The 13590-nt window shown below is 33.8% G+C and overlaps 1 protein-coding gene across 1 annotated transcript in view; it reads left to right on the top strand.

The window, feature by feature from the left end:
- The window catches only part of LOC148941432 (uncharacterized), a 364996-nt gene that overhangs the window by 345464 nt on the left and 5942 nt on the right, over nucleotides 1-13590 (top strand). The window contains exons 28-31 of the mRNA XM_089104420.1: nucleotides 2627-2797; nucleotides 3811-3996; nucleotides 8953-9245; nucleotides 10618-10790. Coding sequence (XP_088960546.1) covers nucleotides 2627-2797; nucleotides 3811-3996; nucleotides 8953-9245; nucleotides 10618-10790 — 823 coding nt within the window. The remainder of the gene's footprint in view (nucleotides 1-2626; nucleotides 2798-3810; nucleotides 3997-8952; nucleotides 9246-10617; nucleotides 10791-13590) is intronic.

Below are 13590 nucleotides of genomic sequence, written 5' to 3'. Positions count from 1 at the left end.
TTTTGACAGAGTTTTCTTGGCACTGTTGAAGGGGGGAGAATTTGTTTTCGTTGAGCTGAACTGCTTGCAGTATCTCACTGACCTTTGATGTAATGGTGGGAAGGTTTGATGTAAATCGTTTTTTGACAGGTCCAAACTGATGAGAGAAGGAATTGGAGGGGGTGCTGACTGTGGGTTTAAATTTTTTTTCCGCACTATTTAAGGGCTTTTTAAAATATTTGTATCCATATTTGAAGTGGATTTGACTGCATTCACCGAAGCAATGCACACTTCTAAAACTGTCACAAACCCTAGAATGCAAGAGTTTGCACCCAGGGACACTACATTCATTCTTGAAATAATAATACTTGCACAAATGAAGGTATATACATGGCTCTTCCTTCTTGCAAACCCCTCTCAAGGCATATTTGCATATACCTTTATTAGCATTAACTTGTTTCCTGGATAGTTCATCACTAGTATTGAACTCACACCTGGTTTTACATGTATAATTAAGGTCAATTTCAGAATGAACGACCTTGTGCCTGAGAGGGGATTAAAACCAAGACAGTTTAATCCCTTAAACACACAAACTTGTCTTTTTATCTTAGTTGAACCGGAAATCACTGGATTCGTATCTATAATTTTGTCGTTGACCTTGTCTTCTGTTAAATTTTTATTTTTGAATATGTTATCGGGAGCCACATTAGCATCAATAAGTCTTGTTTTAATATTGGTTTTAACAGAAATTGGGGATTTCTTCTTTTCCTGGATTGGGAAAGACTTACCAACACTAACACTTTTTGAAGTGGTTAGGGTGGACATTTCTATAATAACATTTTCAAGTTTACTCATCAATGATAATAACCGCTGCATTGGAGGGAGGAGGTTTCTTGTTTTAGGTGCAGTAGGGACGTTGTTTAACAAGTTGGACTGGCAGGAAGCACATGTCTTGAATACTGTAGCCTGGTCAGGGGTTTGGCAACTGAAATTAGTTGTTTTTGAAACGAAATTGTTTTGGCAGGACACATCGGAAGTGGTTGAGGGGGGACTGTCCTGGGGCATAAAACTATTTTGGCAAGGAATTAATTTGAGAGACGAAAAGGGTGATGACCTCACTTCCTTCAAAATGTTGACTAGGTCACTTCCCGATGGGTGACGTGGAGGTGTCTTAAGGGTAGACGGGATCTTAGTGGAACAACGCAAAGAGTCATCAAAGGGTACTACCTTGTCACTAGTATCTTCTTTTGTAGTACAATCCAGGCAAAGCCAATGTTTTGGCCACTTAAAACGTTCTATACCAGAGCAATGTTCATGGAAGTAAAGCTCACAGCTATTGCACTAAATAGAGTTAACAGTAACTCTTAATCTGCGTTCCTGGCATACTCTCTTTGCCATTTTTTGAACCGGAATAGGTTTTGATATATTATCGCTGATTAAAGATGAGTTAGCTAGGGTCACTGAATTAATTCATGCTCAAAGCTCTTAATTAATTCTGTCCAAAGTGAGTGAATCCAAAAAGGTGTTTCCACTCTGAAGACTAAATGAAGACAGATCTTCTTACTCCAAAACCCAACTTCTTCTCCTTTAAAAATATCTTTTTCTCTTACTATCTACTCCTGCTTATTTTCTGCCATTTACTTCTGTTACTTTTCAGTTATATGTGCATTCCTATTTGAAAATTAAGTACTGATAAAACAAACTGTTTGGAATTGTTTTGGATGATGAAAGTGACCAGAGACTGATGTTGCGAGTGGCCTAGCCTAGAAACTAAGAATTATGGTGTATCAAGATTAATAATAATTATTTTCTTGTGATCTTCCTAAGTGTGCATTGGCTTTGAATCAGGTTCATTTTTTTTTTACTCCGCCTTAATGATAAAAACAAATAGATATGGTAGAAAACTTTTTTTTTATTAAGTACTCTTTTCTTGAAAGTAAATCATGCCAATTTCTATGCTCCCTCCCTCACTTTTGCGTTCTCTCTATATCTCTCAGTCTCTCATAACCTCTCTCTTGATCTCTGTTTTTGACTTTCTCTTTCATTTCTTTCTCTCATATACCGATCTCTTCACCCATTATCTATCTATTTTCCCTCTCTATTTCATCCCTTTCTCTTTATCCCATCTCCTTCTCTCTTCCCACCTTCCTCTATTTATTTGCTCTCACTTCCCTCTCTCGTTTTCTCTTTCTCTCACTCCCTTCTATCTTTCTCTTTTCCTCTCCCTCTATCTCTTTCTTCCTGCCCTGTTTCTCTTACCCTCTGTTTACTTCTCTCGTTCTCTTCCTTATAGTCTTTTCAGCTAAACAGAAATTAGCGTTCTGTGACGTCAATAATTCTCAATTGTAAAAAAAAAAAATTATTTTTGGCTTTAATGGTAAAGTTCTAAATTTTTAAAGATAATTTTGTATATAATAGTATCCGTTTCGTTTTTGCAGTCTAAATTGTATCTCGACATTGGTTTTCTATCTTTTGTATGTTTTCTCTTTTTAAAGTTTTGGTTTTATTTTCTATTTTTCGTTTAGCCAAGGATGATTTGGCAGTGGTTTTTCCGAAAAAAAAATTTATCATGCCTGTCTAATGGCTATGAAATATCATCGGTTCCTTTTTTTATCATTAAAAGAATTTTATTCAATTTCTTATTTAGGTATAAAGGGCCCAGACGGGAAAATGGGTGATCCTGGAATGCCAGGACTACCAGGCTTCGACGGTGAAAAAGGCTTTGATGGTTTTGACGGGCTACCTGGCTTATCCGGACCAAAAGGAAAAAGAGGTGAAATAGGATACTCAGGAAGGCCTGGTTTTCAAGGAACGAAAGGTTAGCATTGTCTTTATTTACATTTTACCCATTTAAAACGAAAAGATATTGTGTGGTTTTAAGCTGGATTCATCATAGGTGGCTATCAGTTCACCGATCGTCGGCGATCGCTGACGTCCGAAAACAGCCATTTGTCTTTAATTCGATTTTACAAATTAAAACAAAGTATTCACAATCATGTTCTTCGTAAAGTAGCTACTTCAAACTACACTTGATATTCTCTGTCTAGTTTTTGACAGTTAATATGAATTTATCTTAGATAATATCGTGTGTTTGACCATATTTAAAGAGAAAATTTCTAATATATAGGAAATTTCTGTCGGGTAAATTTAAAACGTCCTTAAAAGTGGCGAAAAAGCTTTAACTTTAAATCTTTATTAGATAGCTAGATATGTAGATACATTTATTCAACAATAAATTTCAATAGGACTCGAGGCTTTATTGCAAATCTTGAGTTATTATTGAAGGTTTGTCGCTTAATTAGATTTTGTAATAATATTTAAATTGTAATAGGAATTTTTTTTAACAATCTTTCTTTACAGCTTTGATACTTTTCTTTAGGTGCCAAATCAACATGTGTTCTCGAAAATGAAATCAGTTGAATAAAAAAATCGATTATTTCTCTAATTCAGTTTCTGCAGAAGTGAGTCTGCTAAATAACATTCACAACATAGACCGCTTTGCTTATCCTAAGACGTAAAATCACATTTTTTGCTTTTTTATTAATACCTCCTAAATTTTTATTACAATTAAACAAACTTCTATTTAGCAGTATTATCACATTTAATAGGGTTCTTCAAGTTGCATTGTCAAATTTGTATCATAAGCGAAAGTATTGAGTAGGTAAGATAAACATTCATCGAATCCTCCCAGAGAACATAGGGAAGGATATGAGAACAAATCCTTGTGGTAGAGCAGATATCAATGATTTTCATATACTAATAAAGAACAATCCTATACTAAAATTCCAAGAGAAATTCCAAGCCTAATAATAAAAAAAACTTTTTCTTCAGGAGTTAAAGGTCCATTCGGTGATGATGCGAGGCCTCCACCTCAACCTGGTAGCCGCGGCTTTCTATTTGCACGGCATTCGTTATCTACAGATGTTCCAGACTGCCCAGATGAAACCAACAAAATGTGGGATGGATACTCACTTCTAAATTTTATAGGGGATGGACGGGCTCATGGTCAAGACTTAGGTAAGTATTTCTAATTACATCATTCTATATACTAGCTTCGTAAACCCCTTAGTACATTTAAAAAGAAAACTTATCGGTCATGCTCTTATAAACCCACACTTTTTAAAATCAGCAGTGCTCGTAAATTTGTGTAAAGTTGCAAATTTATTGTATATTTAAGATTTATCAATGCTTAATATGTAACTAATTTCATTCATTTTGGGCTTCAGCTTTAAAGATTTTCAAATAAAATATGTATAAAAAACAAAATAAATATGTATTTTATAATAATTCAGATGGTGATATACGTTAACTAATTTCTTATCAATAGAATTCTAATCTAACCTTAGATATATAAGTCTGATAGCTATGTTTGGGTTAAGCTTCCACTTCTTTTCTTTTAAAGAATCTTTCTAGCTATGATGCGTTTGTTTTCATGATCATGACAATCAGTTTACTATATGGTTATATCTAAACTTGATATTATTTTTATTAATCGTTGCCAAATTGAAATAGAATCTATTTCCTAACATTATTTGTAGAATGTGGCGACTTTTGTTCATATAAGGATAGGTCAGGAGTTAGAAAAAATTCGCTTAGAGTATTAATTTTGGAAAACAAATTCATAGGAGTGACATAATATTTAGAGACCATAAATTACATGATTTTCCCCCAAGGTTGGTCGTATCCTTTCAGCATCTATGACGCAAGCAAAACTGCAAAAAATCACAAATGACTCTGAGTAGCTAAAGAAAAAGGCATGGAACAAGACACAGCAAAAATCACATTGAATTGCAAACGAAAATGTGACTTAAAACTAAAGAACAACACGATAATTATGTTATTGCGTGATTTGATAATAATTTCAGAAATTACAATGGAATAAGGAAGGTGTTGTTTTAGCATATGTAAAGAACAAACAAAAAGGAGGAATTGAATTCACGCTAGAATACCTTAGTTCATTTGAAATTGCTGATTTCGTACCTCATGATTTAAAATTTAAAAATAACGCGATTATTATGCTATTGCACAGTTAGAGATTCAATTTTGTGCAAGCCTACCGCGTGCCGATTGCCGGGGCACGGGTGAAATCCGGGCTCGTGGTACCATATATATATACATATATATATATATATATATATATATATATATATATATATATATATATATATATATATATATATATATATATATATATATATATATATATATATATATATATATATATATATATATATATACATATATATATATATATATATATATATATATATACATATATATACATATATATATATATATATATATATATATATATATATATATATACATATATATATATATATATATATATATATATATATATATATATATATATATATATATATATATATATATATATATATATATATATATATATATATATATATACTATCTTTATAAGTGAGCAATAATTGTGTATATATTTACGTATTTATTTATTTTTTCTCGAAAATTGTTTCATGTTTTTTCAGGAAAATTGGCACCCTGACATATTTTGGCCTAAAAAAAGATCTAGATAGGTCAGAAGTCTGAGAAGATTGGTGAATAGCCCTAGTTTTGGAAAAAAAAAACTATTTATGTCAGTGATATCAGTTTTAAACACATCAGTACTGCAATGATGTTGTCACACTTGTCACACTTATCTGGAGAAATTGAAGATTTTCATGCATGGAAAAGTTTACATTAAATTCCTTAAAGAGCAAAAAAACTATAAAGAGCAAAAAAACAATTCAAAAATCTTAAAAAAGAAAACCAAAAGTTTGAAGCTTAGTTGACGCGGAGCGCCACGTTATACTATTTTCATTTCATAGTCCTTGAAAAAATTTCGAAGTTAAAAAAAAAACACGTCTGCAAATGTTGTTATTCTAAAAAAAAAAAAAATCCCGTGCAACATAATTCAGTTCAGAATTGTTAAAGTTATTATGTGAACTGCAAAAATATTTATGGTGCCTGAGCAATAATTTTTGTGTTAGTCCAAACCTGAAAATTTTAAAATTAGTTTTTTCTTGTTAGATAAAAACAACTCGCTACGTGGAACACAACCAGTGAATGTAACCAGTTGTATAATGTCAGTAGGAAGGTTGAAAAAGCAAAAATTTGCAAATATCACAAATGGTTCTTTGGAACCATCTGAACTATCAAACGTGTTAGGACCGAGAGAACGGCCCGAACATATTAAATTTACAATGGGTGAAAATTAACAACATGGACGACCAATACGGGCAGCTAAAGCAAAGGCTTTAATTAATTGCTGAATTAATCAAAATCCGAAATGAAGAAGAAAGGCAACTGCGGTTAGAAGACATGCAACAGCGATTATCAAAACGTGTCAAAAATGAAAATGAAGAGCAAAGACACGGGCCGTTAGAAGATGCGAAAACGAGAATCTGAGCGAGTCAAAAATAAAAATGAAGAGCAAAGACACTTGCAGTTAGAATACAAGCGACACCGAGAATGTGAGCAAGTCAAAAATGAAATGAAGAGCAAAGACACGGGTGGTTAAAAGATATGCGAAAACGAGAATTAGAGCGTGTCAAAAATTAAAATGATCCTGAAAATTAGTATTCTGGCATATTCTTGCCTAAAAACACGATCTAGATAGGACAGAAGTTTGAGAAAATTCAGAAAGTCTTAAATTTGGAAAATATGAGTCATGTCAGTGACGTCATTTTTCTATACATCATTGCAGTACTGTAATGCAGTACTGTTGTTACACTCATGTGGAAATTAAGATTTTCATGCATGGAAAAGCTTACATTAAATTGCTTAAACAGCAAAAAACTGATAATTGCAAAAATATTTCTATGTGTTTTGACAAGGGATTACAACAATTCAAAAACCATAAAAAAGAAAACGAAAAATTTCAGGTTTAGTAGAAATCGGACTTGCTTGAATAATCAAATATCTTTGAGAATTAAAATGATGGTTCTTTAGAACCACCTGAACTATCAAACGTGATAGGACCAAGATAACACCCCGAACAAATTAAATTCACAACGGGTGAGAATCAACAACTTAGACTATCAAATGAGAAGACACAAAAAACAAAAATTTACAAGTTTTATAAGTGATAATTCGTTGGAAGAGTAAGAAGTTTTGTCCCACCACCTGAACAATTAACAAATGTACAACCTTAACCGTAATGTAAAACTAGACCAATAAGGGTACCTAAAGCAAAGGGTATTGGCAAATTGTCAGAAGTCATGAAAATCCAAAATGAAGAAGAAAGAAAAATGGGGTTAGAAGATGAGTGACAGCGGAGTCAAAACGTGCCAAAATTGAAAATGATGGTTACGATAATTGGGTTTGGGATTTTGAAATGGATAAGTTACCAATGCTTACCATGCCTAGTTAAAAAAAAATTAAGTTTCTGCGATATGTATGCTTCTATATATGGATTCTCATTGTCGCTTGTCTTCTAACCACAGACAATTTGAGTCTTTCTTGATGTCATGACGTCACCACAGGTTCAATACAGCCACCCAGGGAAAAATGCAAATTCTTTCAAGTCCTGACCTATTTAGATCGTTTTTGTGGCCAGTTATCACTGTTTTTTGTTTCCCAACCCTAGATTTCATTGTCTACTTTTGTTCATCTTTACCTCAGAAATTTTTTTTTCCAATGACTTTTGCTTTAGCAGTTTAGATTCATAGGCTATATCATCTCATTTAATTTCTTAATGCGTTAAAGATAACAAATACATCTTTTCCAGTTTCCAACCACCGATAAGTGTTTGTAATTTTGTTTACAATTCAACGTTATTATAAATGTCATGTGTTCCATGCCATGTTATTTGTCCCTTGCAACTATCACTTTCACCAGTTTTAAAGTCACATTAATCTGTGCTTCATTTTCATCAATTAACCCCTCAAACATTTTAAATGATCTTAAATGAAAATAAGCGTCTTTGTAAAATTACGTTCTTTTGGTTATTGGACCTTTAACTTTTCCCTTTGCTTGTATTTTGTCATTATGAAAAACATAACGCCGAACCTTTGTTTTTTTAGCAGAGGCTGGTGCAGTATCAGTTTCTTAGCTAACGTTCTTATAAACTATAACGTCGTTATTTATAGCTATATCATTGCTTGGAGCCTTTATATAATGTTGAACGTCAACTTTTGCCCTGGTTTGTCTTTTGTCATTATGAAATACATATCGCAGAAACTTAATTTTTTTTTAACAAGGGCATGGTAAGCATTGATGATCTTATCCATGTCAAAATCCCAAACCCAATTATCATAACCATCATTTTCAATTTTGGCACGTTTTGACTCCGCTGTCGCGTATCTTCTAACCCCCTTTTTCTTTGGTCTTCATTTTTTATTTTCATGACTTCTGATAATTTGCCAATGCTCTTTGTTTTAGGTACCCTTATTGGTCTAGTTTTACATGATGGTTAAGGTTGTAGGTTTGTTAATTGTTCAGGTGGTGGGACAAAACTTCTTACTCTTCCAACGAATTATCACTTATAACACTTGTAAATTTTTGTTTTTTGGGTGTTGTCTCATTTGATAGTCCAGGTTGTTGATTATATTATTGTCATTACTGTACAACTAATAAAAGAGGAGTGAGACACCAGATTTTTTATATAGCTCTGGATCAGTGCTAGCTTCTTGATTATTTTTTTTTCTATTCACTATTTATGCCTGTTCCTCTCGGGAAACAAATTCTTGTATACCTGGCCGCCTGGAATATCTTTGTCTTCAAAAATTATTCTATAATGCCCCATGATTTTAATTTTTTACTCTTTTGAAGATTGGTTGAAACTCTTCAAAATAAATATTTACATATGCCTATGTGTCTTGTCTAGCCATATACATGTAATATTATAGTTAAAAACATCATAAATATTTTGTAAATATTGGGCGAGGTGTAAGGAAAAAAGTAAATGAAGTTTCTTTTGTTATTTTGAAAGTGAAGTTGATTAATTTTCAGGTGCACCTGGAAGTTGCATGAAAAGGTTCAACACTATACCTTTTCTTTTCTGCGATTTGAACAACGTCTGCAACTATGCTAGTCGCAATGATTACAGTTACTGGCTCAATACTGGTGAGCCAATGCCAATGAACATGGCACCATTCACGAATAGGGAAGTCACTCGACACATATCTCGATGTAGCGTGTGTGAAACACCAGCTAGGGTTATTGCTGTCCATTCTCAGTCAAATTCAATTCCAAATTGCCCAACGGGATGGGATGACTTGTATATTGGCTATAGCTTCATAATGGTAAGAAAAAGTCCTCTTTATAAACTCTACTCATTGTATTTCATTTAAATCTGCTTAAATTTCCAGTAATATTTTCGATTGATTGTTATAATGAGCTTTAATTTCTTATTTTAGAAGAAGTACTTGTATCAATAAAAATCGGAAATAAGCTTTCTTTAAACAATTAAACGAGAGTAAAAATTCCAGGGGCTGAAAAAATACCGAAAAATAGCTAAAATAATTAGAATTTAGACGGAATGAAAAAAGTATCGAAAAGAAGTTGAGAAAAAAAAAATGGCAATAAGAGGAACTGAAGGCTGCAAAAGCAGTTGGAAAAAATTTGTTGTAACAAATCAATTTGAATTTACCATGCGGAGTTTAACTTGTTGTGTATTGAACCTGTGAATTTTATATCGGCAGTTTGATGTAAAGTTCTTTGTCCGTTATCGGTGAAGGTAATATTATAGCTGTTTAAGGGTTGATTTACAATACTGTGTTACAGACTATGCTAAGAAGTATACCACCCCATGTACCATTTACCTCCGTATTGGTTTTGCAGATTATTGCCGAACATGACAATTCGTGGAATTGAGTACTGCTAGGATTTAACTGCTTTCAGAGTTTCGGCCATCTGATACAATTGGATCATTCTGATTAATTCCATTTTCAGCTTCTTTTTTTTTTTTTGCTTTCTTGTTATGCTTCATAAGCCACACTGTCATCTCTAGCGCTTCATGTTTAATGAAAAAAATGTTATTTATTTTCATTTGTCCTATATTAGAAAAAAATAGAAACATTGGGTGGCAGAAACAGTGGATATTCTTGGTTTTCACTGCTCATTGCGAAATATTCGTGTTCAAACTCATGGGCTGTATCTTAATTATCTTATAAATATTAGTTATTACTGGTCTTGGAGTGGGACTTTCTTTACCAGTTACATTTACAAGTTTTTTTGTTTTGTTTTTTTTTACTACAGAAAAGGTTGGAGAGATCGGCCATGTTTGGACGATAATAATTCCAGAGTATCTAGCTTAAAGAGTACCTAACTTAAGATTAATCTCTGTATACCAAAATGAAGCAAATCAGCTGCACATTGCTCTTTAGTGCAGTTCTTATTATTTAGATCCACGAAAAAAAACTGTTCTCCTGTGAAGCATAAAAATCTTATTTTATGGTCTGTTTTAAGTTTAGGAAACTGAGAAATACAGCTTTTGGTTTTTTATTCAATAATAGGTATAGATGGTCCGCGCTTTTTCAGCCAAGGCAGTTATTCAAAAAACATAGTTTAGATACATAAGATCAATAACGTGAATTATTGATCATAACCTGGGAGCTATAAGTTACCGATGAGCTTGAAAATAAAACTGTGACTTAAATCTTTTTTTACTTTCAGCACACTGATGCTGGAGCAGAAGGTTCAGGTCAATCTCTTCAATCTCCAGGGTCTTGCCTTGAAGAATTTAGGCCTGTACCTTTCATTGAGTGCCACGGACAGGGTACTTGTAATTACTATCAGACTGCTTATGCGTATTGGATGGCCACAATTGAAGATTATGACATGTTCAGGTACAAAGATTTGATTCTTTAAACTTTAACAATTAATATAAACTTACTACCATAGGTAAGGGTTCAGCTACTAGTGTTATACATGCATAGTACATTTCCATGCGTAGAAATATTTGGAATGATGGGAGTGATAATCGTCAAAAGAATACACAATAGATGATTGTTATGAATATTTTAGGACACTAGAACAAATGTTGGAAGTCAAGATATTTCAAGCTACTTTCTTACTTGGATACAGCGGAAATTATTGAGAGAGATTAATGAATCCCAAAACTTCAGGTTGGTCAGCCCAAAAGACCCCTCTTTCCCATCTGCTAACCTTCTGAATTTCATTATAGTAAGGACACTTGCGTCCCTTTCCCCTAGTGAATGTTTCCAATAGTTTGTGATAGCGAACTGCAAGTAAAGAATGACTCGTAGAAATAATAACCGAAACTCTATAAATATTTAACAGTATATCATAAGCAGCGTATTAGTGTTGCCTAAGTAAAGAGCAAAATGGTTTCCATGTGCTGAACTGAATTGAATTTATTCCAAAAGCGTGTCACAAGTAAAGAAAAATACGGAAAAATAAACATAAAGAAAATAAGATACTGAGACACAAAGTTAAAATACTTCTATATAACCAACACAGCACTATATTCCACTAAGCAAATATGACATTCCAGGGATGACTACTGACCAGGGATGCCTTTTTTACGGTACTTTAATACGATTCTTCAGCCGCAACAAAAGGGTCAAGCCCTGAAAATGTCCTTCTTGTATAAGAATTACTCCTACACTGAGGAACCTGGACTAGAAACTTCGGATATATGAAGAATACTCTCCTTATAGCTACTCAATTTTCGGTATTTAATAACTTCCATGAAGGTGAAATATTCAAAATATGAGGCAACGCAACCGCTACGAAAATCTTTGCTCGAGATGATCTTTTTAAATAGGATGTTGACGGAACAGAATATCCATTAACTGATTGGACTTTCTTTTCTATATGCTATACAATAAGAGCTTGTGTAGAGTGCATAGTATATGCAATTGCAAAATCCAGATAAACAACAAACTCAGAAGATATGGACACTTGTGATCTCAGTTGAATTTCAGGTTGGACGGAGCTGCCCGAATCAAATAAGGGATGTGTTAAGAATCAAATCCATTTTTTTCTTAATCTTTTTCCAATATCTTGAATTTTGATTCTAGAGAAAGTAAAGTTCTAAACAAGTTAAGAAGATCGTCTGCAATTCAAACTATTAACACTCAAATACCCTGAGTATACAACTAGAAGCTACTAACTGGAGGGTGTGGGCACAGGCTGAACCAGGCTGGAATGCAAACTGGTATTTTATAACCAGTTTGGTATTTTATAAGTGGCTTTAATATATAAAATAATGAGCTTATCGAGTAGTTTGCAAAATACAGAAGAGATAGTGATTGGTCTGTAGGAAGTTAGATCATCTGCAGACTTATCATACTTATCTGAAGTCATATCCTATACTTCAAGTTGACTGAGCTCCTTGGTTATAAGCTGACCAAGTTCGTCATTAAAGTTTGTCATTTTTAGCTCTGTCAGGGGGTGATAATTCATTAGAAAAATAATTTCCCCCGAATATCTCATTCCCATGAATAGCACTCTGACCTCGACTTTCGATAAGCATAGATTGAACATTCCAAATCAAGTATAGGTTTTCGACAATTTTGAAACTGTTTCTAGTTTAAGGTAACTTCAATTTCTTAGTAACTCTTCTCCAAACTGCCGCTTTGTGAAGATTCGGTACTCATATACAACAACACTTTTTTGGTCGATCGTATTCATGCCAAACTCATAGTCACAACCGAGAACCGAGGGGGGTGTAAGTGGGGGTACTTTGAATTATTACTTGGCCGAAAGGGTAGAGCTAAAACAAAAGACACTATATGAATCCAGGTTATCATGATACCACACTGCAATATGCTGGGAACTGAAAAGGGCCATCGAAATAAAAAATTGGCGGTTCTAAAGAATCGAAAGTGGAATAAGGGCAACCAGCCTACTAATCTCTCCGTTTTTTGCTATTCATCCCCCCCCCCCCAACAACCTCCCAGGACATCCCATGAAAATATTTTAGATAGCCACTTTGTTCAAAATTTTCTGAAAGTTGAACAAATATACCTTCTTGGATGACATAACCCTCAAAGCCCTAGGGGCAAGGTCCGTAAATTAAGCGCGTTACCCCTTGCTTACACATAGGTTTTATGGTGCAAATGATGCCATGTTTGACCTTCAAAGTCGGGTTAGCTCAAAGCTTTCGAAGGTCATTGTGTGTGCTAAGAAAATCATAGATTTTTGGGGGATAGAAAGGATGTTTACACGAACATAGGCCAGAGAACTTTTTATTCCTGATTAGTTATTTTTTTGGCGAGCTATTACAAAGCGATAGTTATGACCCATCATGGGTCCATTTCTTATCAAGTGCTTTCCGACTATCTTGTTGGTGAAACGGTATATAGCCTTGGAACCTCCTCGTCTAGCAGCTTCCTCGACCTTTTCAGATTTCAGTTTAAGGTATGGATGCTTATCTGCACGAACACTTGTCAAGCATATCATACACATAGTCAAGCATAGCGTAATCAATTTCGAGGGATAGAGCAAAATTTGCGGAATTATGATTATGGAGAACGTCTTCTTTGTAGATCTCTAGTTGGCGAGACCCCATGATTCAGCCGAGATACTCCTTTCCTTAAGTGACTTTTTCCTCCGATGTTTCCTTAGCAATTTCATTGGAGCTTTTCCTGGTTGCAGTCTAAGCTATATCTAGGTTTCCTT

The sequence above is a fragment of the Artemia sp. Qi Xiang Cuo genome, chromosome 18, assembly GCF_049724085.1.
Source record: "Artemia sp. Qi Xiang Cuo chromosome 18, ASM4972408v1, whole genome shotgun sequence".
Lineage (NCBI taxonomy): Eukaryota > Metazoa > Arthropoda > Branchiopoda > Anostraca > Artemiidae > Artemia > Artemia sp. Qi Xiang Cuo.
Note: the sequence above shows the minus strand (reverse complement) of the source record. Positions and strands in the feature narration are given on the sequence as shown.